General features: G+C 41.3%; 1 protein-coding gene across 4 annotated transcripts in view; it reads left to right on the top strand.

The window, feature by feature from the left end:
• Positions 1-26,574, top strand: part of ca10a (carbonic anhydrase Xa) — a 381,374-nt gene that overhangs the window by 157,820 nt on the left and 196,980 nt on the right. For all 4 annotated transcript variants that reach the window (XM_074620663.1, XM_074620662.1, XM_074620664.1 and 1 more), the window contains one exon: positions 1,725-1,799. In XM_074620663.1, the coding sequence (XP_074476764.1) occupies positions 1,725-1,799 (75 nt within the window). The remainder of the gene's footprint in view (positions 1-1,724; positions 1,800-26,574) is intronic.

Raw genomic sequence — 26,574 nt, 5'->3', positions numbered from 1 at the left:
GAAACGAGAGGTTGAGTTCCAATTGGAGGGCCTGTTTGCTCCGAGGCCGTCTCCGGTGACTCTTATTTGCCGAGGCCTCTTGCTGAGAACAGGGGCCGGTTATAACCCTTCTGGTGCCCGAGGCAAAATTCAGATTTCCCACCTTTTCTCCATTTTCTTCCTTGCGCACCTGAAGGTTTGGACCTTTTCATTATGAAGTAACAAAAAGTGAAAATTAAGTGGTGCCGCTGTAGCTCACCTGGTAGAGCAGGCGCCCCATCTACCAAGGCTGATTCCTTACCGCAGCGGCCCGGGTTTGAATCCGACCTGCGGCCATTTTTCTGCTTGTCATCCCCTCTCTCTCCCCCTTTCATTACTAACACTCTCTCTCTAGCAATAAATGCATTAAAAATCCCCCAAAAAACAATCTTTAAAAAACATTAAATAAATAAAAGTAAAAATTAGGGCTGTCAAAGTCAACACGATAATAACGCGTTCTCGAACAATTGGTTTTAATGGCACTAATTTCTTTAACGCATTAACGCAACTTGCGATTATTAGGTTGTAGTGGGATCAGTTTTAAAGCTAGAGTGAAGATACATATGGCATCATATGAAACTACAAACTGTAAGGAATCCATTGATACAAACCATGTCATACTAGCTTGTCAGGAAGGAGGTTAAATAATGCTCCAAATTTACGTTAAAATTTGGAGAGGTAAAATTGGCATTGCCATTTTCAAAGGGGTCCCTTGTTCTCTGACCTCAAGATATGTGAATAAAAATGGGTTCTATGGGTACCCACGAGTCTCCCCTTTAAAGACATGCCCACTTTATGATAATCACATGCAGTTTGGGGCAAGTCATAGTCAAGTCAGCACACTGACACACTGACAGCTGTTATTGCCTGTTGGGCTGCAGTTTGCCATGTTATGATTTGAGCATATTTTTTATGCTAATTGCAGTACCTGTGAGGGTTTCTGGACAATATCTGTCATTGTTTTGTGTTGTTAATTAATTTCCAATAATAAATATATACATACATTTGCATAAAGCAATCATATTTCCCCACTCCCATGTTGATAAGTGTATTAAATACTTGACAAATCTCCCTTTAAGGCACATTTTGAAGAGATACAAAATGTTCCATTCATTTGCGATTAATCTCGATTAACTATTTGAATCGATTGACAGCCCTAATGAATATACTAGATATCGGCGCCTCTTGACATCTGTCCGTCTAGCGATCTTACATCCTGACCCGTACTCGGGCCGTTGTAATGCACACGGCACGGTGCGTTTGGCGTTCAAGTGCGTTCGGGCAGATGAAAAAGTGTGAGAAAGAGTTACAGCGATGAAAAGTGTGTTTCTTTCTTTCTTTATTTGCTCATTTTGTTACCTCAATGCAGAAAATGAGGAAGGACGCCCATTAGCATTTAAAAAGAAAATGCTCCAAAACTTGCTAGCCAGCATTAACTAACATGTTCAGAGAATAATTCTGCCTCCACTTAACTCTCCGCCCACAAAATATGTCATCATTTTTACAAACAGAAAAAGGGTTTATATGGCCTATGCCTTAAGCCGGCCCTGGCTGAGAAGGTTAGCGAGGCGTCTGGAAATGACGAAGGCGGTAAAAACCGTCTCAACACGGCAGGACTGTGTTTTGTTTTTTTTCTTTCTTGTCCGAATTTCAGATCTCAGTGATTGATGTCCATGTCCCTGTGTTTTCTTCTTTCCGCCTCACAGCACAACCGAATCAGCCAAAAATTCACGAAGGATGGTGGGCGTACAAGGAGGTGGTGCAGGGGAGCTTTGTTCCAGGTAAGCCTCAAAAACAGCATGCGACACTTTGATGCATGGTACCTTTCCCCCACAGAATACTGATTTCCCTGCATACACTTTAACCACAACGGCGGCGCTTGATCCTGAAGTCTGAGCATATTACATATCTAAGATAACATCGGACCACCTTGCCATTGGCAACAGTTTTATTTTCTCATTCTGACAAGACCTCCTCGCCCTTCCCTTTGCACAGATGACGCTTTTCCCGCTGATTGATTGACGGCGGCTCACTGTTCCTTTCCACCTTTTCCATCTTGTTGTGTATCTGCGTGTCAGGCCAATTATTTTCCCGAGATTGTGTTTTTCTGCTGAGCTGAGGTGCTTTTTTGATAAAAGCCCGCGGCTGTGTGCATGAGTGTGTGGACGCAAGGTAATGTCTAAGCTTACGGGGACCAAATGTGTGCGTATGGATAGAACAATTACCAATAGATCAAGGTTAACTTTAAAGGTTAAAGGTGAGGAACTTTCTCTTCTGATGAGAGGTTAAAGGTTAGGGTTGAGTTTTGTAGATCCTAGTATTCTCAACTAATATAACACTGTTAAATTGGAACTTTAACCCCATTTTCACCCAAATGCACAATTTGCCAAATTACATAAAGCAAGTCATTGCTTTCATTGAACTCTTTTTAGTATCTGCGTTCACCATAGTGGCACACACTGACCTATTTTCCCACTTGCCAATTCACTACAGAGATGAAAGATGAAAGGAGTAGTATCGGTATCAAATGAATCCTTCATTTTGGGATTTTTTTCCCCAGCAACCCAAACATCAAAGAATGAAGACACTTTCCTCGCAATTTAGTGGTATTTTCTTTTTATAAGGGGCACAGATAACATGTTTTATACTTCTTGAGAATTGTCCAATTAATCTTTCTGTATGTATTTATTATTACATTACATATATTATTGTATATACTCTTCGTAAACACCTTATTTTGAAAACCCGATTACACACGGGTATCCTTCGGTTAACTACCAAGTCCGTTGCTCACTCCATCATCTCGATGTGGGCCGTTTGAATGCATTTACCATAAATGTCGGTATATCGTCAGTATACATGGGTGCACTACAACTTTAGCGTGGGCTGATTTGACCACGGAGATGCGAGTGGCGGCTGGCTTGACCACCACAGTGTGATGGGGTTGATCCAACCTTGCAAAGTGACGTGATGTGGGTCCTTGACCAAAAATATATGTTTATTTGTCCAATTTTTTTCCGAGTAAATGCTTGACTTCAAAGGTGTCACACGTGTTTGCATTCTCCCTCCCCCGTACCATTGCATTTACTTGACAACAAGTCATTGCCAGACACTTACCGTCATTCTCAGCAATTTATCCATTTCTTTCCACACTAACTGACGACCCAGACGCGATACCAACGTCATTTTATTATTGGCACACAAACCTTGTTAGAAGTGGGAACCAAACATCAGGTATCTTCCACAGAGATAAACAAAACATTAATTTTGGACCCACCAAAATGTTTTAAATGATGAATTCATAATCATAATATTTTTTTTTCCAGGAAAAGCCATACTTTTATTCGGCACCTTTCTAAAGGCTCTGTGGATTTATTATTTTGTTAAAAATATTAATCTACATACAAATTTATGATCTCAAAGAATATTCACGTATTTTCTCGTAAATTTGTGAGTTTTTTCTCGTAAATTTACCACTTTAATCTCAGAGCATATCTGAATCCTATATTTACAACTTTAATCTTGGAAATTCTGAAATTTTTCTCAGAGTATTAGCCCCATCCCCATTTTACCTACAATGGCCCTAAGTTAGCATAAAATACTGATTTCCTGTGACACTAATGCATACGACCTGTCCGAAATCTGCCACAAAAGTTCAAATTTACGTTCATATTTGCTCCAATCTCGCTTATTTCAGCTTTAAACACAAATTTTGTATTTGTTCAAAATGTACCTTAAAGGGATATTTGTCAAGTATTTAATACTCTTATCAACATGGGAGTGGACAAATATGCTTGCTTTATGCAAATGTATGTATATATTTATTAATTAGAAATCAATTAACAACACAAAACAATAACAAATATTGTCCAAAAACCCTGAGGTACTGCATTTAGCATAAAAAAATATGCTCAAATCATAACATGGCAAACTGCAACCCAACAAACTAGTATGACATTGGTTGGTACCAATGGATTTCTTAGTTTTTTGTAGTTTCATGGATACCAGTATCTTCACTCTATAGCTTTAAAACTGAGCCCGCTTCAACCTTAAAAATCACAAGTTGCGTTAAAGAAATTAGTGGCGTTAAAACAAATTTGCGTTAATGCGTTATTATCGTGTTATCGACATCCCCAGCTGTTATAGATAATTCTAACAAAAACTAGTGTTTCCCCGTTGACTTGAACACAGTCTTTGTGGAACCAGAAGAAACATATAGCCCAACTTTTATGAATCAGAGTGGTGAAATATTTTTTATTTCTAAGTGAATGTTAAAATGTTAAATTATGGCTGAAGGTTAAAGTTGTCATATTGTGGTGAAGGCTGAGTTGGGGAAAAGGGCCTCAGGGTATTGTGGTATTGTGGTGTGTGTACACACAGCGAATAAAGGCATCTGTTTCCCAAAAGCACACGAGGCATCCCCAGTATGTCCAGGCATTCATAAATAAGTGCCTGTTTGTCCTTCCCTCTGGCACCGAGCGCCCGGCGGTTTTGCTGCTCCGTTTACATCTCCGCTATCTCTTCTCGCAGTCCTCCACGGCGCACTTGCTTTACTAACTGCCGTACAACAGCTGGAGCAGTTAAACACTATTCACGATCCTCCCGTGGCCGCCCAGAGTATTCCCAACACTAGTTACCTTGTTCCGCAGCCGGCAGGGTTTCATAGCCGGGGACATAAAAGAGAAAGGAAGGTTTTTTTCACTGCAAATGAAGCCCGATTTAATGACGCGCAGAGAAATAATGTTGATGGAACATAATTCTCATTGTACTCTACTTGGGACAGTGACTGGCGATAAAAGATTTCATTAAAAATTGAACAGCTTGTGCACAGGAGTTTCAGCCATATGAAAAAAGTATTACAACACTCGCTCATTTCAGAGTAATAATATACTCCCTTAGAGCAGCAATCCACTACGATGAGTATCATCTAACTTTTCCCTCATCTGCACCGTTTGAAATATTTCTTATCGAAATGATCCGTGCTGACTTAATATCATCTGACAGTTAAAGGGGGTTCTTAACAAAAGTTGTATGTATTTGATTGGCAGCCCAAATGATATTGTAGAAACTGAAATGGAAATAATACTTCTTCTCCCTGACTCGGGAAAAGCAATAATATGACAGTTCTATATCGGAGCCCTCTCCACATCCTTTTCACCTGTTAATGACCCGTTTCTCTTCCCAGAAACGTTCCTCGGCGGAGGTCAAAAACTGCATCTTGAGACATTTTTGCAGCCCCAAGGTTAACAAAGCAAATGTAATCACATTCTCAGGCCCGTGTCACCGGGGCCTGACCTTTTGGAATATTGCTCATCCTTTTCCGAGCTCTCTCAATTAGCTTTGAATTTGGTAAAGGTCAGATAGAACTCTAAGTGCTGCGCCAAGTTTTCCCTTTGCTCTCACCTCCTTTTCCGATATGGAAGACAGAGCCTGCCAAAATTTTTAAAAAAATACATAAATAAAAGTCATTAAATGTAGCAAAAAAGATATTTAAAAATAAATGTAGCCATTAATTAATTGATTAAATTTAACATAAATTGATATTTCTGTTTTTAATTTATTTATTTATCTTTGTATTAATTCCCTTATATGGAGGACGAAACCTGCCGAAATCAAAAATAAACAATCAATAAATAAATGACTCGATAAATAAAAAGTCATTAAATGTAACAAAAATAATATTGAAAATAAATGTAGCCATTAATTAATTGATAGAATTTGACATAAATCAATATTTCTGTTTTTAATTTTACTTATTCATCTTTGTATTAATTCCCTTATTTTTTTTTACGCTTCTGTTTAATTTTCTCTTTTATTTATTTATGTATTTATTTTTATTTATTTATAAATGTATTTATTTATTTTTGCATTTATTTTTTATTTATTTTATATTTATTTATAAATGCATGTATTCATTTATGTATTTATTTGTATTAATTTTTAACATGAGTTATTTATTTGATTTAATATATGCATTATATACTATATACAGTATGTATATATATATATATATATATATATATATATATATATATATATATATATAGTGTGTATATATATATACTATATATTATAATGCTTATACAATAAATAAGCATTCATTTTTTATTTATTCATTCATTTTTAATTTATGCACAATTTTTCCTTTGCATTTCATCCCTCATTTATTTCTCCAAACTTATTTATTTCTGTATTATTTTCTTTACACATTTCTTTATGCATTTCTGCCTCATTATGCAAATGAGGGTCTGTCACTCAACGTGTTTCCTGGGTCATCAGTTTCACTCACTGTCGTGCTTCTCTCTAAAATGCAAACACGTCCGGCTGAGCCATTTATTGCAGTCTCTCATTTCACTGTTATTAATGGAGGCGCGCGGGGCATGTGTGATTTATTTATTTATGTGCTCATTAGTTCATGTCTGGTGTGTGATTTTTGTAATTCAACTGAACTTTAATTAACATTGCGGTGCAACCAACAACTTGAGGGCCTGCTGTGTTGTAAAAGTCTATTTGAACCTATTATAACGTCAAAGGACCAAAAATAGAAAAAGGAAAAGCAGAGCCTGCATTCAAGTCAGCTAATAAGCTGCCATTGTACAGACATGCTCCAGAGTTATTTATTGTCACGATACTACCAATACTGATAAAAAAGTGTTTTTGAGCATAGGAATTGTTTAAAAGAATGATTAGTTTGATTACAGATTATCACTAATTGGTACAGGTCAGTCTGCATGTTAATGACATCAGCCATGGGGCATAAGCAGGCCATTAAAACTCTTCTACAGAATAAATATAACGCGAAGTGCAGTCGGAGACCGCCGACCTCCGCCAAGGCAGGTTTCGTGTACGTCGCTGAAAAGTAAGGTATGTTGACATGACGAGGATGGGTTTAAATTGGAGTTAGTAGAAAGTCCGGTGCGTCTCATACAGACGCTAAAGGGTGCCTCGGAATCAGGCGCCGAGGGGCCACTGACCAAGCGTCGGTACTTGACGAGTTGGGAGTGAGAACTGGTTGCACTGCCAGCTCCCTCTTCCCACATGAGTAGTCTGATGCCCCCCCGTATTGCCAACAGAATATCGGGTTTGGGTACATTTGTCCTTCTGTGTGGTCATAATCATGCTGCTATAGGAGATGTAATGGGGCATCACCGCTGAGTTGGAAGCAGTGGGGTTTCCTCCGACGTTATGTCCCACCCGGGGCTTATGCAAGAGTTGTGGTACTGTGGAGGATGATGAAGGGGGGCGAGGGGGAGGATGGAGTGAGGAAGAGCTGGATGGCAGGAGAGTGGGAGAAGCTACAGACAGGGCATCTACAGGGACGAGAGCGATGAGAGTGCTCAGAGAGACTGACACAAGGATGCTTTTATGGAGCTAATGATGTAACGGTGAATTTGCTCAGGCTTTCAAACACACACACACACACACACACACACACACACACACACACACACACACACACACACACACACACAGACACACAGTCAGTCATTATAGCCACAGCCCTCCATTCTATACGATTTGTCCGAGGGATCCGTATTATCCAACGAGACTTTGTTGCGGTTCATTTAGGACTGAAATGTTTCACTGCCGACTCCTACAGTATACTGTCTGTGTGGAAATAATCAGGATGAGTGACACTTGTAATTCTGTTAGTCATTGTTACAAATCCAATAATTGGGCTCATTTCAAGCAAATTAAAGCTCTTACATAATTCAAAATAATTAGAATTGAGAAGCGTTTTCATGATAATTTACAAATGCGTGCTGTTCAGTTAAAGGGGCCGCTTCACCCAAATGACAAAAAAAAAGTAATTTACTTTGAGTTGTATTGACACATGCAGAATGTGGTTTTGGTTTAATGCTCCTATGAAATACTAAATCTGTCGCTATGATTTCTTTCTCCACCCCAATTCAATGAAGGTACTGCAAATGGAACGAAATAAATAGGGCTGTCAATTGATTAAAATATTTAATCATGTTTAATCGCATGATTGTCCATAGATAATTGCGATTAATCTCAAATTAATTGCACATTTATTATTTGTTCAAAATGCACCTTAAAGGGAGATTTGCCAAGTATTTAATACTCTTATCATCATGGGAGTGGACAAATGTGTGGCTTTATGCAAATGTATGTCTATATTTATTAAATATATTCATTGTTTCGTTAAAACAAATTTGAGTTATTTCGTTAACTTTGATAGCCTTAGTATTTATATTGTCTTTCGTCTCCGGACAGCATGAAACATGGTCAACACTAGCCGACATGAAAGAACAAATAAAACATGCCCAATTGAAACAAATTCCTGAAGACCACCGTCCATTTTTTGCTCATAGATAGCCCAAGGCGGCTTGTTTTGTTTCCGGTTCGGAACCTCTACTTCTTTTACTCTGTTTACTGGCGAAGTACAGCCATAGCCTATAGTGCCGACTTCTGAAAAAACTACACTATACCCGAGTTTATTTGCTCCAAACCAGCAGATGGTACCACGCATCGGGCTTTCCATTAACTAACCCGTAAACCCATCTGCGGCAACAGTAAAAGCTCAGAGAAAGTGTGCCGTGAGTGTGGTGACGTAGTTTAAAGATCAAAAAGACACACTAAGGACGGGCCGGAGGGCAGGTCAATGGGCTCAACAAACAATGCGTAAAGCGCAGCCTATACTGCCGGCTTCTGATAAAACTACACAGCCTAGATTTTTCCCTCCAAACCAGTTGACGGAAATGCGGCTATATTTGCGTTTCTTTTTGGCGACACTTAAAAAATTTGCATGACAATTGAATGGAAACATGGCTAATGATAGCAATCATATTACATCCGTACAGGGAGAGTAGTATACAGCTGGTTAAAGGTCCCATATCGTGCTCGTTTTCAGGTTCATACTTGTATTTTATGTTTCTCCTATAGAACATGTTTACATGCTGTAATGTTAAAAACAAACCTTTATATTTCTCACATAATCTGCCTGAATATACCTGTATTTACTCTCTCCCTGAAACGCTCCGTTTTAGTGCATTTCAGCAACAGCTCGGTTCCATGTTTACTTCCTGTCAGCTGATGTCATTCAGATTACACTGCAGCAGGAAATAAACTGGGACACATTTAGAATGTTTACATTTAAAATCTGTGAAATGCTCTAAATATTGTAGATTTGTGACATCACAAATGGACAAAAATCCTGACAGCTTGTTTCAAAAGCACAGTTTCTGAATACGGGCTGTATAGAGTATTTCTCTGTGGATTGGATCTGTGGTTTTGATACTTTCACAGTATTTATTAAGCACTTAAACCTACTTTATGATATAAAGGACATTAAAATCTCCCTTTTTAAAATATGTGACCTTTAAGAAAGAATAATATATATTTTTGTATTTAACGCACTTGTATCAGATCGGTACTCGGTATCGGCCGCAAGTTCAGGTATCTAAATCGGTATCGGGAAGGGAAAAAGTGATATCAGAACATCCCTACGTTTTACTCTTGGCTGACATTTTTGTGAATGAAACGTATCCGCAAACAGATTCAAACAGGTTCTGTAGCCTTGTTAATGAAATCTCGCATTATTGTCGCGCATCTGCTCTCGGATAGACGGCATTCATCGCGTTTGAAACGAGCGATTTCTGACAGATCTGCCCTGTTAAGAGAGTTTGGTGATTCGTACTTGGAACACTCGTATAAGAACTCTCCTAGTACATCTACTGAAAGAATCTAGATCCCCGGCTGTCATGTCAGCCACTCCGCTGATTTTCAAAAGGGATAAAAACAAAAAAGTGACACAAGCGTCGAGTAATGTATGCGGTGCTCCAGTTTAGGATCATTGTTGTGCTTCTTTGGCTGTTAACAAAGCACAGAGGACAGCTCTTGATCTTGAATGTGAGAGCATCTGATCTAATCACCAGACCTTATCGTACATCTCCACATCTTGATGCTCCCATTTCCAAGGCCCTTCAAACCCCCCCCCCCCCTCGTCAGAGCGTTTTGTCACAGCTTCTCATCACCCGAATTGAATCTAATCCTGTGTTTTCCCCTCCTCGCGCTCTTGTCTGATAGCCAGTTTTGTTTTGCAGCAATCAAACAAGCAGTTTTTCTTTTTTCTAGCACTCTTGTGAGCTGATTAACCTTTTTTTTCTTTTTTTTTTTAACAACCCACTGAGACAAGAACTGAGTACCAATTATAGAATTTTAGCCGCCAGTTGTAAAGTCCAAAAAGCACTGTAGTGAGAAATCCCCTTAAATGTTTTTTGTTCACTGAATACTGCTGCTAAGCTCCTCTCCGAATCAATGGAGGAGGCTAATTGGCAGGTGCTTTGTACATGTCTGGCAGGTAGCGAGCTCTTCTTCAAGTGACAATCGCTGATCGAAAACCAATTAAAGGTGCAGACGCCACCGGCGGGGGGGCCACGCACCATTTGCCGCCAGCGGGTTTTTATGGGAAGAAAATGGATATCCGATATTACACATCGCCGGCTTGTTTTTGAGTGTACCCAAGCCAGCCCTTGCACTGGAGGTGGAAATTGAAGAACCCACCGTGGCGTAGGGCAGGTCTGATGAGAAGAGGCCTCCCAGTGGAGGGATCAGAGCCTACAGAGTGCAGGAGATGGTTCTCTGACAGCCAGCACTACACACCAGAGGCTGTTTGATGGGCCTCCAGCATCTAACTAAACAGATTTGGCCCCGGTGGAGACGACAGTTGCAGGAGGAAAATTTCTACCTTCCTATCATGGTGAAATATTACCTTCTGCACCGATATGCTGCTGCACTAATTTTTTCCTACTTTTGGTACACAGCTGTACCATCCCAGTGTTTTTTTTCCCTCTTGGTAGTATACTAGTGTGGATGTGTCCACAAATGGAACTTTGGATCAGTTTGGTTTGGGTGCATTTTTAAAAATGTGAAAAGGAAGAGGCAGGATTTTACTGGGTGTGTGGAAACATTTGTTACATCCACTAAAACACTCTCTGAATTTAACTCCTTTTTAAAAAAAAAAAAAAAAACGCAAATAATCTGTAGAGTTTTGTTGTTGTGCTCCAAACAAAAAATGGAAACTTACAATAGTGGAGGGTCGGTAGGTGCAAAGGGTGCTGCTGCTGCACTCTGGTCCAGGTTATGGATGTTAATAATTAACCGTTAACCGACATTTCGCATTTTAACCAAAAACTCGTCATTTAAAGGAGAAAAGCTGGTCCACCTTAACAGCCCACCTTAAGACCGTCTGGGCCGGAGTTACACACTGTTTGTCGGACAATTGCTATCGTTATGCCAGGCAGACACACAGCTGACAACCTGCTAAACTAAATATGCGGAGGAGACCTTTATTGGGAAAGTGGCTGCATGTCCACGGTACTACATGAAGCACCGTGGTTGCTAAGTTAACGCTCCCGTACGGTCGAACCGGAGACTTGTCTGTTGTGCTCATACACAGCAGCTGGCGCACCGCTGCATGCGAGGCACAAATCTTGTCGATTAACGGTTAATAATCGGTTAACGAGGGTCGATTATCAGTTAGAAACATTTTTCAAAATTAGCATCCCTAGTCCTGGACCAAAGGTTGGCGCGGTTGGGCCGCCATACGAAGTTTGTGAACAGTACAAAAAATTTACAACAATGCAATAGAGCAATAAATGAGCAATAAAGGAGAACTAGCGTTAGCATAATTGACCCTTTGCTAAACCCCGCCCCCCCGCTGCTACTCCGTAAAGCCTCCAGAGCTGCCATAGCGCCCACACTGTCACTAACTACACTCCCTGCATAAATATCTAGCTACTTTGTGGAAGAACAAAAGAACTATTTCAGAGAGAAGCAGGCAGAAATGTCTACGGTATGCATTTGAAGGATATATATATATATATGTTTTTGAAACATTTCATTCATGAATATAAATCACAAACCACAGTGGGCCCATATAGACGATGAAGGCTATTTCTTGCAGATTTTAAATTAACATTTATAGAATAATTGTGAACTTTAATCAAAACAACTTTGGAACCTGAACTTAATCACTGCATTAGCAGGAATATTTTAATCCATTTTAAATAATTGAATTCAACAAGTAGCGCAATATGTTCATTCTCTTGCCTTGCCCAAAGGTGATGGATGGCATAACAACAAAACAAAAGGTTAGATGCTAATTTAAGATACCAGCATTAAATCGCCCCTTTCAGTACCATGGATAGTGCCACAGGTGTGCCAAAAACACTTATTATAAACTTCAATATTTAGGATAATAGAAAATGACCAATAGCACAACATGCTGTCAACATAAAAACAAACATGCTACAGTATCTGCCTACTTGTGAGAATAAGAAAATAATCTGCTTTGATGACCTTGTCCTTGTGAAGCGGTCATCTGCGGCATGTCTCTCCTCTTTTACTGATTACCCACATCTCTGAGATTCTCCGGGTACGGAAGGAGGCGACCCCTGGTTCATGGATCAATGCAAATGGAATCACGTAGCCTAGACGCCGTGTCATCTTTGTTATTTAGGGCTGTCAAAGTTAACACGATAATAACGTGTTAACACAAATTTGTTTTAACACCACTAATTTCTTTAACACATTAACGCAACTTGCGATAAGGAAAAAAGGAGAGGGGAGGAGACGAGGAAAGGAAATATATTAATGCAGGAACAGAAAGGAAAAAAAAAATGTCTTTTAGCCCCCAAAGACCCAGTCAGTGGAAATATTATATTAACTTCTACTGCACCAATATCAGCCTGCTGTTGTACTCAGCCACCTCCTGCATGTTGCCGTCCCTCCGGTGGGTGACGGACACGTCTCTTGTCCCTCTCCTCTTGAACTCGTGTCCTGGTGTCTCCTTGGGTCGTTGCTCTCTGTCTGACTGAATGCGTCTATGATGGAGTTCATATTCACTATGTTCACATTCAAAGGAAGTCTGTGGCAAAAAAAACAAAAACCCTTGTGGTGTTACCGCTCGCTGTCAGAGAGGCCTGGAGGAACCATGGAGCTGCTCAGCAGGACCGCGCACGACACACACTCTCATTTCTACACACACACACACACACACAGCAGAGAGGAGAACACGATACTGTTAAGGCAGTATTTACATTTTTTGGTAATCCTCTGTCAATTTCTAATGTGATGTTTGGAAAATCCTATATACACACACACACACTCACACACACACACTCCAGCTGGAGATCGACACAAACACACACACCTGCACAAAGACACACACTTGTGTGCACACAGTGACAGCTGTGGGTATTAAGTGGCAGTGTGATGGATGGGGTTCAGACAGGATGGCCCTGTATTTACCCTCCACTGACTGACAGCACAGAGGAGAGGAGAGAAGAGGAGAGGAGAGGAGAGGAGAGGAGAGGAGAGGAGAGGAGAGGAGAGGAGAGGAGATGAGAAGAGAAGAGAACAAGTGAAAAGAGGAGAGGAGAGGACAGAAGGGAAGGGAAAGAAACAAGTGAGAAGAGGAGAGGAGGGAAGGGAAGGAACAAGTGAAGAGAGTAGAGGAGAGGACAGAAGGGAAGGGAAAGAAACAAGTGAGGAGAGGAGAGAAGGGAAGGGAAGGGAGAGAGGAGAGGAGGAAACAAGTGAAAAGGAGAGGAGAGGAGAAGACAGAAGGGAAGGGAAGGAAACAAGCCAGGAGAGGAGAGGAGAGGAGAGGTTAGGAGAGGAGAGAAGGGAAGGAAACGAGTGAAGAGAGGAAAGGAAAGGAGAGGAGGAAACAAGTGAAAAGAGGAGGAGAGGACAGAAGGGAAGGGAAAGAAAAAGTGAGGAGGTGAGAGGAGAGAAGGGAAGGGAAGGAAACAAGTGAAGAGAGGAGAGGAGAGGTTAGGAGAGGAGAGAAGGGAAGGAAACAAGTAAGAGGAGAGGACAGAAGGGAAGGAAACAAGTGAAGAGAGGAGAGGAGAGGTTAGGAGAGGAGAGAAAGGAAGGAAACAAGTAAGAGGAGAGGACAGAAGGGAAGGAAACAAGTGACAAGAGGAGAGGACAGAAGGGAAGGGAAGGAAACAAGGCAGAAGAGGAGATGAGAGGAGAGGTTAGGAGAGGAGAGAAGGGAAGGAAACAAGTGAAGAGAGGAAAGGAAAGGAGAAGAGGAAACAAGTGAAAAGAGGAGAGGAGAGGACAGAAGGGAAGGAAACAAGTGAAGAGAGGAGAGGAGAAGAGAGAAGGGAAGGAAACAATTGAGGAGAGGAGAGGAGAGGAGAGGAGAGGAGAGGACAAAAGGGAAGGGAAGGAAACAAGCCAGGAGAGGAGAGGAGACGTTAGGAGAGGAGAGAAGGGAAGGAAACAAGTGAATAGAGGAAAGGAGAGGAGGAAACAAGTGAAGAGAGGAGAGGAGAAGAGAGCAGGGAAGGAAATAATTGAGGAGAGGAGAGGAGGAAACAAGTGAAAAAAGGAGAGAAGAGGAGAGGACAGAAGGGAAGGGAATGAAACAAGTGAAGAGAGGAAAGGAGAGGAGTGGAGAAAAGGGAAGGAACCAAGTGAAAAAAGGAGAGGAGAGGAGTGGAGAGGAGAGGAGAGAAGGGAAGGAAACAAGTGAACAAAGGAGAGGAGTGAAGGGAAGGAAACAAGTGAAGAGAGGAGTGGAGAGGAGAAGAGAGAAGGGAAGGGAACAAGTGAAAGGAGGAGAGCAGAGGAGACGGGACAGGAGAAAGCAGGAAGAAGAGATGAAGTCGGGGAGGAAAATAAAGAGATGAAAGGAAGACATGAGAGGACGAGGAACAAAGAGGAAGGAATACAAAATGAGAGAAAAAAAATTATAAAATGAGGAGATGGTGAGGGACAAAATAGGAACGGGATTATAAGTGAAGGGAAGAAAAAAGAGGTCAATTTTCGAGGGAGGAACAATCAGAAGAAGAGGGGAGAGTGCGGAGAAGGAGAAGAGAAGAGGGGAGGAGGAGAGGGAAGATGAAAGAGAGGAGATGAGATGGTAGACGGGCAGGGGAGGGTTGAAGAGGAGGTATACGAGGAGAGAAGTCAGGTCCGAGTTAGACCAAGCGAGGAGATGAAAGCAGAGGCAGCCGAGTGGAGGTTAAGAGAAAGAGAGCGCCGGGATAAATGGAGTTGACGGTTGGATGGAGAGGTGGGGGATTTTCTTAAAGAGCCATGCAGAGAAAGAAATAGAAAAATATTCCTTATGGTTGACAGTAACCCTGCGATGATGGGTGCAGACACTTTCATCAACTCCTTTAAATCCTTAAATTCCACAGGTCAGTGTCACTCCGTGGCTGGCTGTCAATCACCCAGACACTGTGAGCACCGCTGGCCTCCAACTTTCTCTTCACACTCCTTCTTTTGATCTTTACTGATCACCTAAAATATGCTCAGTCAGAACCGGCCGTCTGCTACTCTGAACATGAACTCCATTCTTGTCTTTTCTTTGCTTTCTTTTGCTTTCTTTTTCACTTTTTATTAGGGCTTTTAAATGTTCAAAATGTACCTTAAAAGAAGATTTGTCAAATATTTAATACTCTTTTCAACATGGGAGTGGTTAAATATGCTGCTTTATGCAAATGTATGTAAATTTATATATTTAGGGCGCCGAGCACCGACAACGTCGGGCAGCCAAAGCCCTTTTGAAACTGAAGGAATTTTTTTTTCTTTTTTTTTTTTTTCTTAAGATACAAGATAAGATATTACTTTATTAATCCCACAGTGGGGAAATTTGAAAATGTTCTTATCTCAAATGAATCACATTTTTGAGGGCTTTAACACAAAACATTTTTAAACTTTGCACACTTACCAGACGCGGTGTTAAATTTATTATTTTTAGGGTCTCGGGCTTGGGCGTTGCAAAATGGCTCGCTAGCGCCCCGCTACAAAATAGAAAAAATGTAGCCCTTCGCTCAGATTTCAGCTACATTTATGAAATTTGGCAGGCAGATGTAGCATGTGAAAATGCACAAAAAAGCCTCTGGCTCTGGCTGTGTGGGGCAACTGTTGCTCAGTGGGTAGAGCAGGTCGTCCTTTAACCACAAGGTTGGCGTTTCGATCCCCGACTCCTACAGTCTGCATGTCGAGGTGTCTTTGAGCGAGACACTAAACCCAAAGTTGCTCCCCGGGGCGCTTTACAGCGTCCCACTGCTCCTAAAATACTTCGGATGGGTTAAATGCAGAGGTCAAATTTTCTTTATGTACCTGTATGTATATGATGGCTGTTATAAAGGCTTAAAAAGGTTTAAAGTCCATTCACATATGGTAACAATATGTTTGTCATTCATCATAAGTGTGAATTGGATCTGCTCATCAAATCATCACAATCTCTTTCAAAATCCATTGTAATGTGTTAGCTGTACCCGTTAGCATCTGTTACGGCTAGCTGCGATTCAGCATTCAGTTCAGGGCCCTAAGCAGCCGTGTGAGCCAAAGCTGTGTACATTCCACTGATATTAAAAGAAAAATCTCCTGAAGACAATATCATATCGGTGGGGAGGATCCGCTGGATGGCCTGCTTTATATCTCACAGCGGACATCTCTGGCAAATAGCATCCCCTTGTATTGATACTGACACTGTGTACCGAGGGGGATTACAAATTGCGATATAAGTCAAATAATCTGCCGTCGTCTGAGCCCCGGTTGCAGGACAAAGCAGATTACAGAGGAAAACTACACGATTACATCTGGTTCGCCTCATCTGCTCCGCTCCTGTTTATTTTAGGTTATATGCCACTCCGTCTGCGGCTGTGTGTTGTGTGTGTTTAGCTTCTCCGAGTGGCATTTAGGAGAATTAGCGTACATTGTGTGTGTGTGTGCGGTGCAGCTGTGTACCTACAGTACTGCTGATGCTTGTACTCCAGTGTTTCCTTTGATTCACATCGCCTCGGTAAATCGGGGTTGCGTTGAGCTCCTTTACATACACCCCCAGAGGGAAACAAATTGCACGCAATACCGAGGACAGATTGCTTACAGACGCCACGAGGTGCTTTATGATTCACCTCCGCTCCTTCATATATCACTTGTTTTTCGTAAGCAAAAACAAAACAATAAAATACATTTTTTTTTTTTTTTTACCCCCGATTGATATTGTTTTTCCCGGCTTTGGTTTGAGATTTTTCAACAATAACCAAACCCCGCAGCCAGAGGCAGGTGAATAAAACAAGCACTATGGGAGTGACTCACTGTTGATAAAAACTTCTTTTTTGTCTTCGAGGATCTGCAGAGGGATGTCAGCCGGAATGCAAAAAAGCTGAGTATTATATCACGGAGCTTGTCTTTTGTGGTGCCTGCCGCGGCTCGGAAGAGATGTAAAGATTAGGCTGCATCCTCGGGCTCTCTGCATTCTCCATTTTGCTTATGGAGGCAGAATAACGGCGTGCATAGTAAGTGTGAGGCGGCTGGCGGACAGAGGCGGGGGAGGGAGGGGAAGGGTGTCTGAAGACATTATGCAGAGTGCACCGGCAGACACTGATGGCTTCAAACGCAGACAAATCAATGGTGGTCAGACACACAGGAAACTCCTATAGCATGCTATACTGTCTCGTGAGTTTGGGAACAACAGAGTTCAAGAGCAATTCGCTGGCAACCAGGCGGCAACCTCCGTTTTGGAAATGTGGAGGATTTTAACTTGCATTCTTTCTAACAGTCATCAGGAGGCGACTCCTCTGGTTGCAAAAAGAAGTCTGATTGTATAGAAGTCAATGAGAATATGAGCCTACTTCTCACTTGATTTATTACCTCAGTAAACATTGTAAACATGAGTTTATGGTCTCAGTCGCTAGTTTCAAGTCTTCTTCAATACAGCATGATGTTCATTTAGTAAATTATGGTCCCATTTAGAGTCAAATAGAACCATAAAGCAGGGGATGCTTTAGGGCGTGGCTACTTTGCGATTGACAGGTCGCTACCACAGCGTCATCCGGTCTGGGAGTTGTCCGTGTTTTCGTCTTTAACCAACTTTAACCCTTTCACAGTGTGTTTTCAGTTCATGAAAGTTAATTGTAACATTTTACAACAGGTCACCTAAAAATGTCTTCGTTCGCTTGTACTCAGCTCCACCCTCTGGTTCCAAAAAAACGAGATGGAGACTGCCGATATGCCTAACTTGAAGCTTCAAAACCATAGTCCACAAACCAATGGGGGACGTCACAGTGACTACGTCCACTTCTTATCTACAGTCTGTGTTGGCAATCCAACCCAATGAGCATAAATGTGATGATTTGCAGGCCTACTATAAAGGTTTCAACTGGGTTTTAAGTAAAAGTCTTTCCACTAGGGCTGTCAAAGTTAACGCAATAACGCAAATGTGTTTTAATGCCACTAATTTATTTAACGCAATCAATCTTTTGGAGGTTGTAGCAGCAGTTTTAAAGCTAAAGTGAAGATGTTATCATATGTAACTAGAAAAAATCCATTGGTACCAACCATGTCATACTTGCTTGTCGGGAAAGACGAGCTGGTATGACAAATAACGCTCCAAATTTGTCAAATTTTAGCAGAAAACACTGCCATGGCCATTTTCAAAGGGGTCCCTTGACCTCTGACCTCCAGATATGTGAATGAAAATGGGTTCTATGGGTACCCACGAGTCTCCCCTTTACAGACATGCCCACTTTATGATAATCACATGCAGTTTTGGGGCAAGTCATAGTCAAGTCAGCACACTGACACACTGACAGCTGTTGTTGTCTGTTGTTTGCCATGTTATGATTTGAGCATATTTTTTATGTTAAATGCAGTACCTGTGAGGGTTTCTGGACAATATTTGTCATTGTTTTGTGTTGTTGATTGATTTCCAATAATAAATATATACATACATTTGCATAAAGCAATCAGATTTGCCCACTCCCATGTTGATAAGTGTATTAAATACTTGACAAATCTCCCTTTAAGGCACATTTTGAAGAGATACAAAATGTTCCATTCATTTGCGATTAATCTCGATTAACTATTTGAATCGATTGACAGCCCTAATGAATATACTAGATATCGGCGCCTCTTGACATCTGTCCGTCTAGCGATCTTACATCCTGACCCGTACTCGGGCCATTGTGATGCACACGGCGTGGTGCGTTTGGCGCTCAAGTGCGTTCGACAGACATTCTTCGCATTGACGTGAAAAAGTTATGTTTTCATAACTTAGAAACCTATACACTTTCCCTCTTCATCCATATTTACCTCCAAGCTTACAGGAAATGAAACGGTACATTTGTATAGTAGGTAATGTACAGTAAATCACTGTGGTTGGTCCCACACACAGAGACATAAAGTGCCTTTTCTGCTGTCACAGCAGCAGGGGTGACCTGAACATCTGGACAAGTGGGAGTTCTACTGATGATCTGGTGGACCTGTGGGCTGGCAGTGAGTCCACTGACACCCACATAAAAAAAAACTTTTTAAACACATCCCGTGCTGTTTTATGTGGCCAACTCATGAATATGTTCATCACGGTTCTTTTCCTGCCAAATTTCCCTTCGGCGCCTTCCACCTTTTTCCGTCGCGAGAGGAATGATTTTAATCATGCATAAAACATGATGATAAAAGAAGTCAAACTATTGACATAATGAATGATGTATCTTCCCTTTTTAAAACGTCCCCGTGTTACTGATCCCAGACCCAAATCAGCAGCTGCAAACCATTGCTTTCATAATTATATTTACCCCCTTCATTTTCACTGTTTGCTGGCTTTCTCTTGGACCCACAAAATCGTCCTTAACTGAGCCAACAGCCAAGTAAATTAGATTTGCTCTTCACCCACATTCAGAGGTCAGAGTCCCATCTCCTCCTCCGACCCACTTCCAGCCCGGCCTGGCGCTCTGCCCTATGCCCGACATTGACGAGCAGATAACCCCATTTAAATACATGAGCTGCTGAGGGTTGGGCCGGGGATGGAGTCTCCATTAAGTTGGGTAATACAGCGCGACGCTGTTTAAACAAAGCTCCTCAGCGGGACTCTGCTGCAGTTCAACTCCAGCGCTTGCAGATTCCTCACCGGGCCGGACTGTAATGAGGAAGGAGTGCCTCCGAGGCGGATGACCCCCTGCCGATAACCAAATCTGCTCCACAGATCTGAGCAAGGACACAAAGATGAATTAGCCACGTGGAACTCACAGAGGGGACGGAGCGAAATAGGCAGATAATGACATAACTATTCATTTGCCCTCATCTTTGGCTTTCCTTTCATCACTTGTGCCCAGCAGTGATTTTTTTTTTAATACGTTTTACCATATGAGGAATGACATTGTGTTCGATCTCCTCTGGAGAGCAGTAAGATGGCGATGAAAGAGCAACCCGTTCTCACTCCCAACTCGTCAAATAGTGCCGTTTGGTAAGTCCTACTCGGCATCAGAAACCGATGCATTGATGTACCCTTTAGCAACAGTATGTGACAAACCAGGCTTTCAACTAACTCCAAAGTAAACCCACCCATGGCGTTATTCGACGGTCGGAGCAAGTGATGTAGTATCAATAGCCTGAGAGTCTGTTAAGGCCTGGTGGGGGAGGGGTGGTGGATGGGTCAAAAAAACACTGGACTTTCAACCAGGAGACCGGTGTTCGTGTCCCGTGTGAAACTAAAGGTCACGTTGACTTTCACGTCAGTCTTTAGTCACGTAACTTGTTGGTATCGTTAGTCACGTGAGTCCCGTGAGTCCCGTGAATCCTGTGAGTCGCTAGTCATGTGAGTCATGTGAGACGCTAGTCACGTGAGTCACGAGTCGCTAGTCACATGAGTCGCTAGTCACGTGAGTCACGTGACTCGCTGGTCACGTGAGTCGGTAGTTATGTGAGTCGTTAGTATCGTCAGCCCCGTGAGTCACGTGAGTCATTGGTATCATCCTCCCTCTAAGTCACGTGAGTCGGTAGTCATGTGAGTTGTTAGTATTGTCAGCTATGTGAGTCACGTGAGTCGGTAGTCATGTGAGTTGTTAGTATAGTCAGTCCCGTGTGTCACGTGAGTCGGTAGTATCGTTAGCCCCGTGAGTCAAGTGAGTCGTTAATATCATCCGCCCTCTGAGTCATGTGAGTCGTCAGTATCGTCAGTACCGCGAGTCACTAGACCGTGAAGTTAACGTCAACCACGACCATTTCCTAACCCCAACCAAGTGGTTTTGTTGCCTAAACCTAACCTCCTCTGAAAACAGAAGTTTATTTTGAAAGAACATTTTGCATCTTACATATTGACACGCCGTCCATAGTCTGTCCAAAACTAACGCAAGAGGGGTACCCGGACGTCGGTCTTGGATGCTGAGGGGCACTGACAAAGCGTCGGTATTTGAAAAGTTGGGAGTGAGAATGTGTTGCAAAGTCAGGTCGCTACCACGGTGTTGTCCGGTCAGGGGGTTGTCCATGTTTTCGTCTTACAAATTCTTTTTCACAGTTTGTTTTCATTTCATGAAAGTTAATTATAACGCCTAAAATGTCTTATTCAGCATTCGGTTGTACTTAGCTCCACCCTGTGGTTCCAAAAAAACAAGATGGCGACAGCCAAAATGGCGAACTCGAGGCTTCAAAACCCCGCAGTCCACAATCCAATAGGTGATGTCAGGGTGTCTACGTCCACTTCTTATATACGGTCAATGCTGTCAACCAAACCCAGTGAGCATAAATGTGATGCTTCACGGTAGTTTATTTTGAAAGGACACTATGCATGTAACAAGCGTATATTAACACGCCGTCCCTGGTCCGTCCAAAAGTAACCCAGGAGGGCGTCCAGTGAGAATGTGTTGGAAAAAGGCGTGTGTCAGAGCGAGAAAGGAGTGATGAGATGTGTACAGTTTACCGCTGATGCAGTGTGGTAGCCATTTACTCAATCTACTCTATGGAATAACCTTTCCCCCCCCCCACTCCGTCTGATTGAGAAATTACATCAACTGCACGAGACACTCGACTCAAAAATCAATTCATCCCAGGAAATCATTTTCAATTTACATTTTGCCGGGGCTCATCCACAGTCCTTAATCCGCCAAATCACTCCCTGCTAACGAATATTTCATGAAGTTGATTTGAGTGTTTTCTCTCAAAAGGTCATAAAAAAAAAAAAGCCAGACTGCAATTTGTAACCAAAAACTTGTTGACTCGCCAGTTTCGTAAAGTAACACATTTTCTAAGACTTGAACAGAATTAATGGTGTTTTTCATGCATGGCAAGACAGATTACTCCTTTTAGCTTCACTGCAGCCTTCACTGCAAAGTTTCCGCACCATCTTTCATACACTCTCCTCGCTATTAAACTTCTAAACTCAGCAAGCCGTCTGCATAGCAATGAGTGCGTGAATCAATGTGCAATGTGAGGCAGCTGGAATTATGATATTATCTACAAGCGGGGCTATTGTACCGATCCAAATCAATCAATCACAGAGCGGCTTCCATGGGAAATGACTCAATTACTGCACCTGTCAAACTCACTGTGGTCAGACAGGAGGACTAGTCGCTTTTTTTAAAGTATGGAGCGCTGCGACGAATTACGGAGGCTTGTGATCAGACTGCAGCTTTGATTTTTCAATCAGTAAGGGATAATGACATGAAATAATCTGGCAAAAAAAAAAAAAGTCAAAATGACGTCATCTGACGTACGATGGAGATGTTTTGAGCATTCCAACATTAAAGGGGACATATCATGCTCATTTTCATCTACATACTTGTATTTGGGGTTTCTACTAGAACATGTTTACATGCTTAAATGTTCAAAAAACACATTTTCCTCATCCTATCTGTCTGAATATACCTGTATTCACCGTCTGTCTGAAACGCTCCATTTTAGCGCCTGTCTCTTCAAGACCCCCCTCCTGAAAAAGCCCAGTCTGCTCTGATTGGCTTGCGAGAAAAATATGGTGCACCTTTGCAAAGGTAGTTCTCAAGCTGTGTGGCGGTACATTCTAATGATCCTGCATGTGACATAGAAAGGGAAGACAAATCTGATTGGCTTGTTGAATCACATGTTTTCTGATCTAGGCAGCCCACAAAAAAAACTGACTGGGTTGTTTTATTTTAAAGTTTGTGGTTGGTAAGCACTCCAGATACCCAAATGGATGTGCACAAGCGCATGTCTCCTTTTAAAGGTTGCTGGAAAACAATTTAATAAATAATTCCTGACAATGACTGATACAGTATATTTGACTTCAGGACATCTCTGACTACATACATCCTGAAAATCAAACATTCTTACTGTATTAATATATATATTTTCCAAAGTAAAAGTCCCTAGAAGTGTATGATTCAACTTTTTTCCCATGGTCTAGTGCAGGGGTCGGCAACCTTTACTATCAAAAGAGCCATTTTAGGCAAAAAAAAATTAAATAAAATCTGTCTTGAGCCTCAAAACATTTGATCATTGTGATGAAGGTAACACAGCTTATAGTCTAAGTATATAGTATATAAGTCTAATGCAGTGAGGACACAAGGGCAAATGTACTACGGAGTATTAGGGCCACATTGAGGGAAAAAACATCTGAGATTTCCAGAATAAAGTCGTAATATTACGAGAATAAAGTCATGACTTTACGAGAAAAAATTCGTAATATTACCAGAATAAAGTCATGACTTTACGAGAAAAAAAGTCGTAGGTGTATCGTCATGATGTTGATATTTGCATCAAGACCCTAATTTTGACTTTATGACCCAATCCCAGATGACTACTAGTTGTGTTTCCCTAACTGTTTTTCATTCACCACACTGTGTTCAAGAATCTAATTTAAGCGCCAAACAACAAAAAAAAAAAATCCTTCTAACAAGACAACATGTCCTCTGTTTTCCCCTCTGCCATTTTAAACAAGTGACAGTCTCATAAATCAAAACATAATCAGGCTCATTTTTTTTTCAGAAAAAAATTGCAGTTTTAGTTAAAGAATAAATTTTAATGTGTGAAATGCGGTGGTGGCATAATGACTTTGGTAACCAGTTAGAGTATTCCCCTTGGGCTATATATGTGTATCAGCCATCATCCCATTATTCCATTCTGATGCTCAGAGCCCACCTTCTGCCCTCGGATGAGCAGACGGATGACTTCTCTGAGCTTTAACCGTTTCACATGCCCGCGGGAGGCAGCCGCAGGGTGCTGCTCCTCAGCTAAAGGTTAACCAGCGTAATATCCGTTTCATTATCACCCTTGCTCCATTTGACTTCCTCCGTTTTCCCCTCTGAGCGCTATGGGGTCGCGTGTCGGCCTGTCAGGCCACAGACCTGGGGAGGAATTTACACCCCTGGCCGGCCTGATGTAAATTCAGCCGGCATTTTTATGAGCCGCACAGAGCCGTGCCGCTGATGGGGGTGGAGCAGACAAATGGATGTAGTCGACCAGAATCTGCAAACAAATCACAGAGCCAGGGAGGAGCCGGCGTGATTTGTTTGTGTAGTCAGGGTGCAGAAGGATTGATGAATGCATTTTTCATTAGAACTAAAGCAGATTGAGAGGGGAGAGCTCACGGTCAGCCTCGTTCTGTCGTATGCTCCGTCTGCCCTCCTGGCTCTCAGACCAAACACAGTCTGGACTAGTGTGCTGTGGAAATACCACACGACATGACATCTTTAAATCTTCGACTCAATGTCGATCTAAATGTCTGCACCAATGTGAAATAAAATAAAGAATGAAAAGCCTTTTGTTTTTTAAATAAATACGCTTCATTTTCAAAGGGGTCCCTTGACCTCTGACTTCAAGATATGTGATTGAAAATGGGTTCTATGGGTACCAACGAGTCTCCCCTTCACAGACATGCCCACTTTATGATAATCACATGCTGTTTGTTATTTTTCGCCTATTCTAAAAATGGTGTGTTTGAATATTTCTACATACTTGGGTCCCTAAACAGTCTTGGAATTACATAAATTGGGTATCACTGTAAAGCTGAGAGTCTTGTGGATCCAATGAGCCCAACTGTATTTGTGTGTGATGATGTTATTCCCCATAATAGCCATTTCATTGCGGTGAGTAGTAATTTTTAGAAACTTCACTGTATTAAATGACCTGTGGTGACCTCTAGGATAATCACAGCCTCATGAAACTTTACAGACACAAACTAGAGACCTAGAGCATTCAGACGATGGATGGCTTTCCTAGCTAGATTGACAACAAGGGGGTTTCTGAGCAGTTTCCAGAACAGAAGTGCTCGCCATCCAATCGCCAAAAAATCCACCCAAACATTGCTGCAACAACTTACGAGACATAATAGAGCATGGGGATGGCCATCATATACTTCTATCATAATGTTCTAATCCCTTACACACTTTCACAATTTATTTTAATCAATTAATTCATGTTTATTTCTGATTTATGACAAGAACGACTTGACACACAGTGCTGAGCTTCATCTCAAATTAATCTTCAGGTTCCCAGCTCTCAGATGATGTACACCACTTCTATGTGACATCTACTGTTGAACTGCTATCTCCCCCTACAGACCCCCTGTACCCCCCTAAAAAAGACAAAGGGTTAATGCCAATCTCTGTTTCATAAGAAAGAGACGAAACACTTTGGAGTGAAACTACAGAAAAAAAGAAGAGTATTTCACTATAAGTACTGCTATCGGAAGGCCTCATTAGTTCCTTCTGCATTGTTGTTGTGAACGTTTTTAAGTCTCCAGGTAGCCCCCTGCTGGCAGGATTTTCTTGTGTTCGTGAACAAAGTTCAAATCTGTTTGTTGATGCAACAACTCATTATTGTTATAGCACATAAACAACTTCCCCATTACTGAACTTCTAATATCACTAATGCTCTAAAATAGTGGTTCCCAACCTGGGGTCCGGGCCCCCATTATTACACACTTTTTGGATAATTTATACAAAAGTCTGTATATAAAACTATTTAAAAAGATGTTTTTTTGCTACTGAGTAGGCCACATTCTGTTTTAACCCTGTATTTCTGCACAGTGTCAGATAAAGATAAAGCTACAGTAATATTATTAATATTATACTGTTGCATAGGATTGTTTCTGACACGTATGATCCAAACATTTCCAATAATTCCTGAGCGTTGTAAAGTCCAAAAGTCGACATTTATTGAAAAAGAGAGATGTAATCATTTAAAAAAAATCCATATCAATCCATATTTGTTGGCGTTTAGCCTTTCAAAAATCAAGATTTTCACTGCGATTAAAAAAAACAATTTGCTCTCCGGCTTGCAGCACACAAATCTAACAACACCATAAATTCCATTGATTTAACCATAATAACAAAAAATCTATTTTGGCTCTAACATTTTTATGGTAAATTAATTAAGTCGTTAAAAAAAAATCGCTTAGCAAATGCGTCAAGACGTCATCACTTTATTTATGTTGACAAAACTGGCGAGTTATATTCATTAAAGAAAGTTGATTTAATAAAAAAGTCTAACTCATTTAATACACTGAAAGACCTTATTGAAATTGAAGATTTTGTTATGTTGTTATGTCATATTTTCTCAGATACATGTGGGGAGGGGGGGGGGGGGGCTTAAAGCAAAATTGGTTTGGAATTACTGCTCTAAGGTGCCTATTTAGTCACGCAGTTAATGATATCAGTAGTAATAAAATTACATTAAAGCATAGCCCATTTCCTGTTAGTGTATGAGGCATTAAAAGATTAAGGGCACAGTGTATTAAAGACGTGTGGTTGTAGTTCATCATATCCCGTCATAAATACATATGATTCCCATAATCTCCTTTGCTGCAACTGT

Source organism: Sebastes fasciatus, chromosome 20 (assembly GCF_043250625.1).
Source record: "Sebastes fasciatus isolate fSebFas1 chromosome 20, fSebFas1.pri, whole genome shotgun sequence".
NCBI classification, from domain to species: Eukaryota; Metazoa; Chordata; class Actinopteri; order Perciformes; family Sebastidae; genus Sebastes; species Sebastes fasciatus.
Note: the sequence above shows the minus strand (reverse complement) of the source record. Positions and strands in the feature narration are given on the sequence as shown.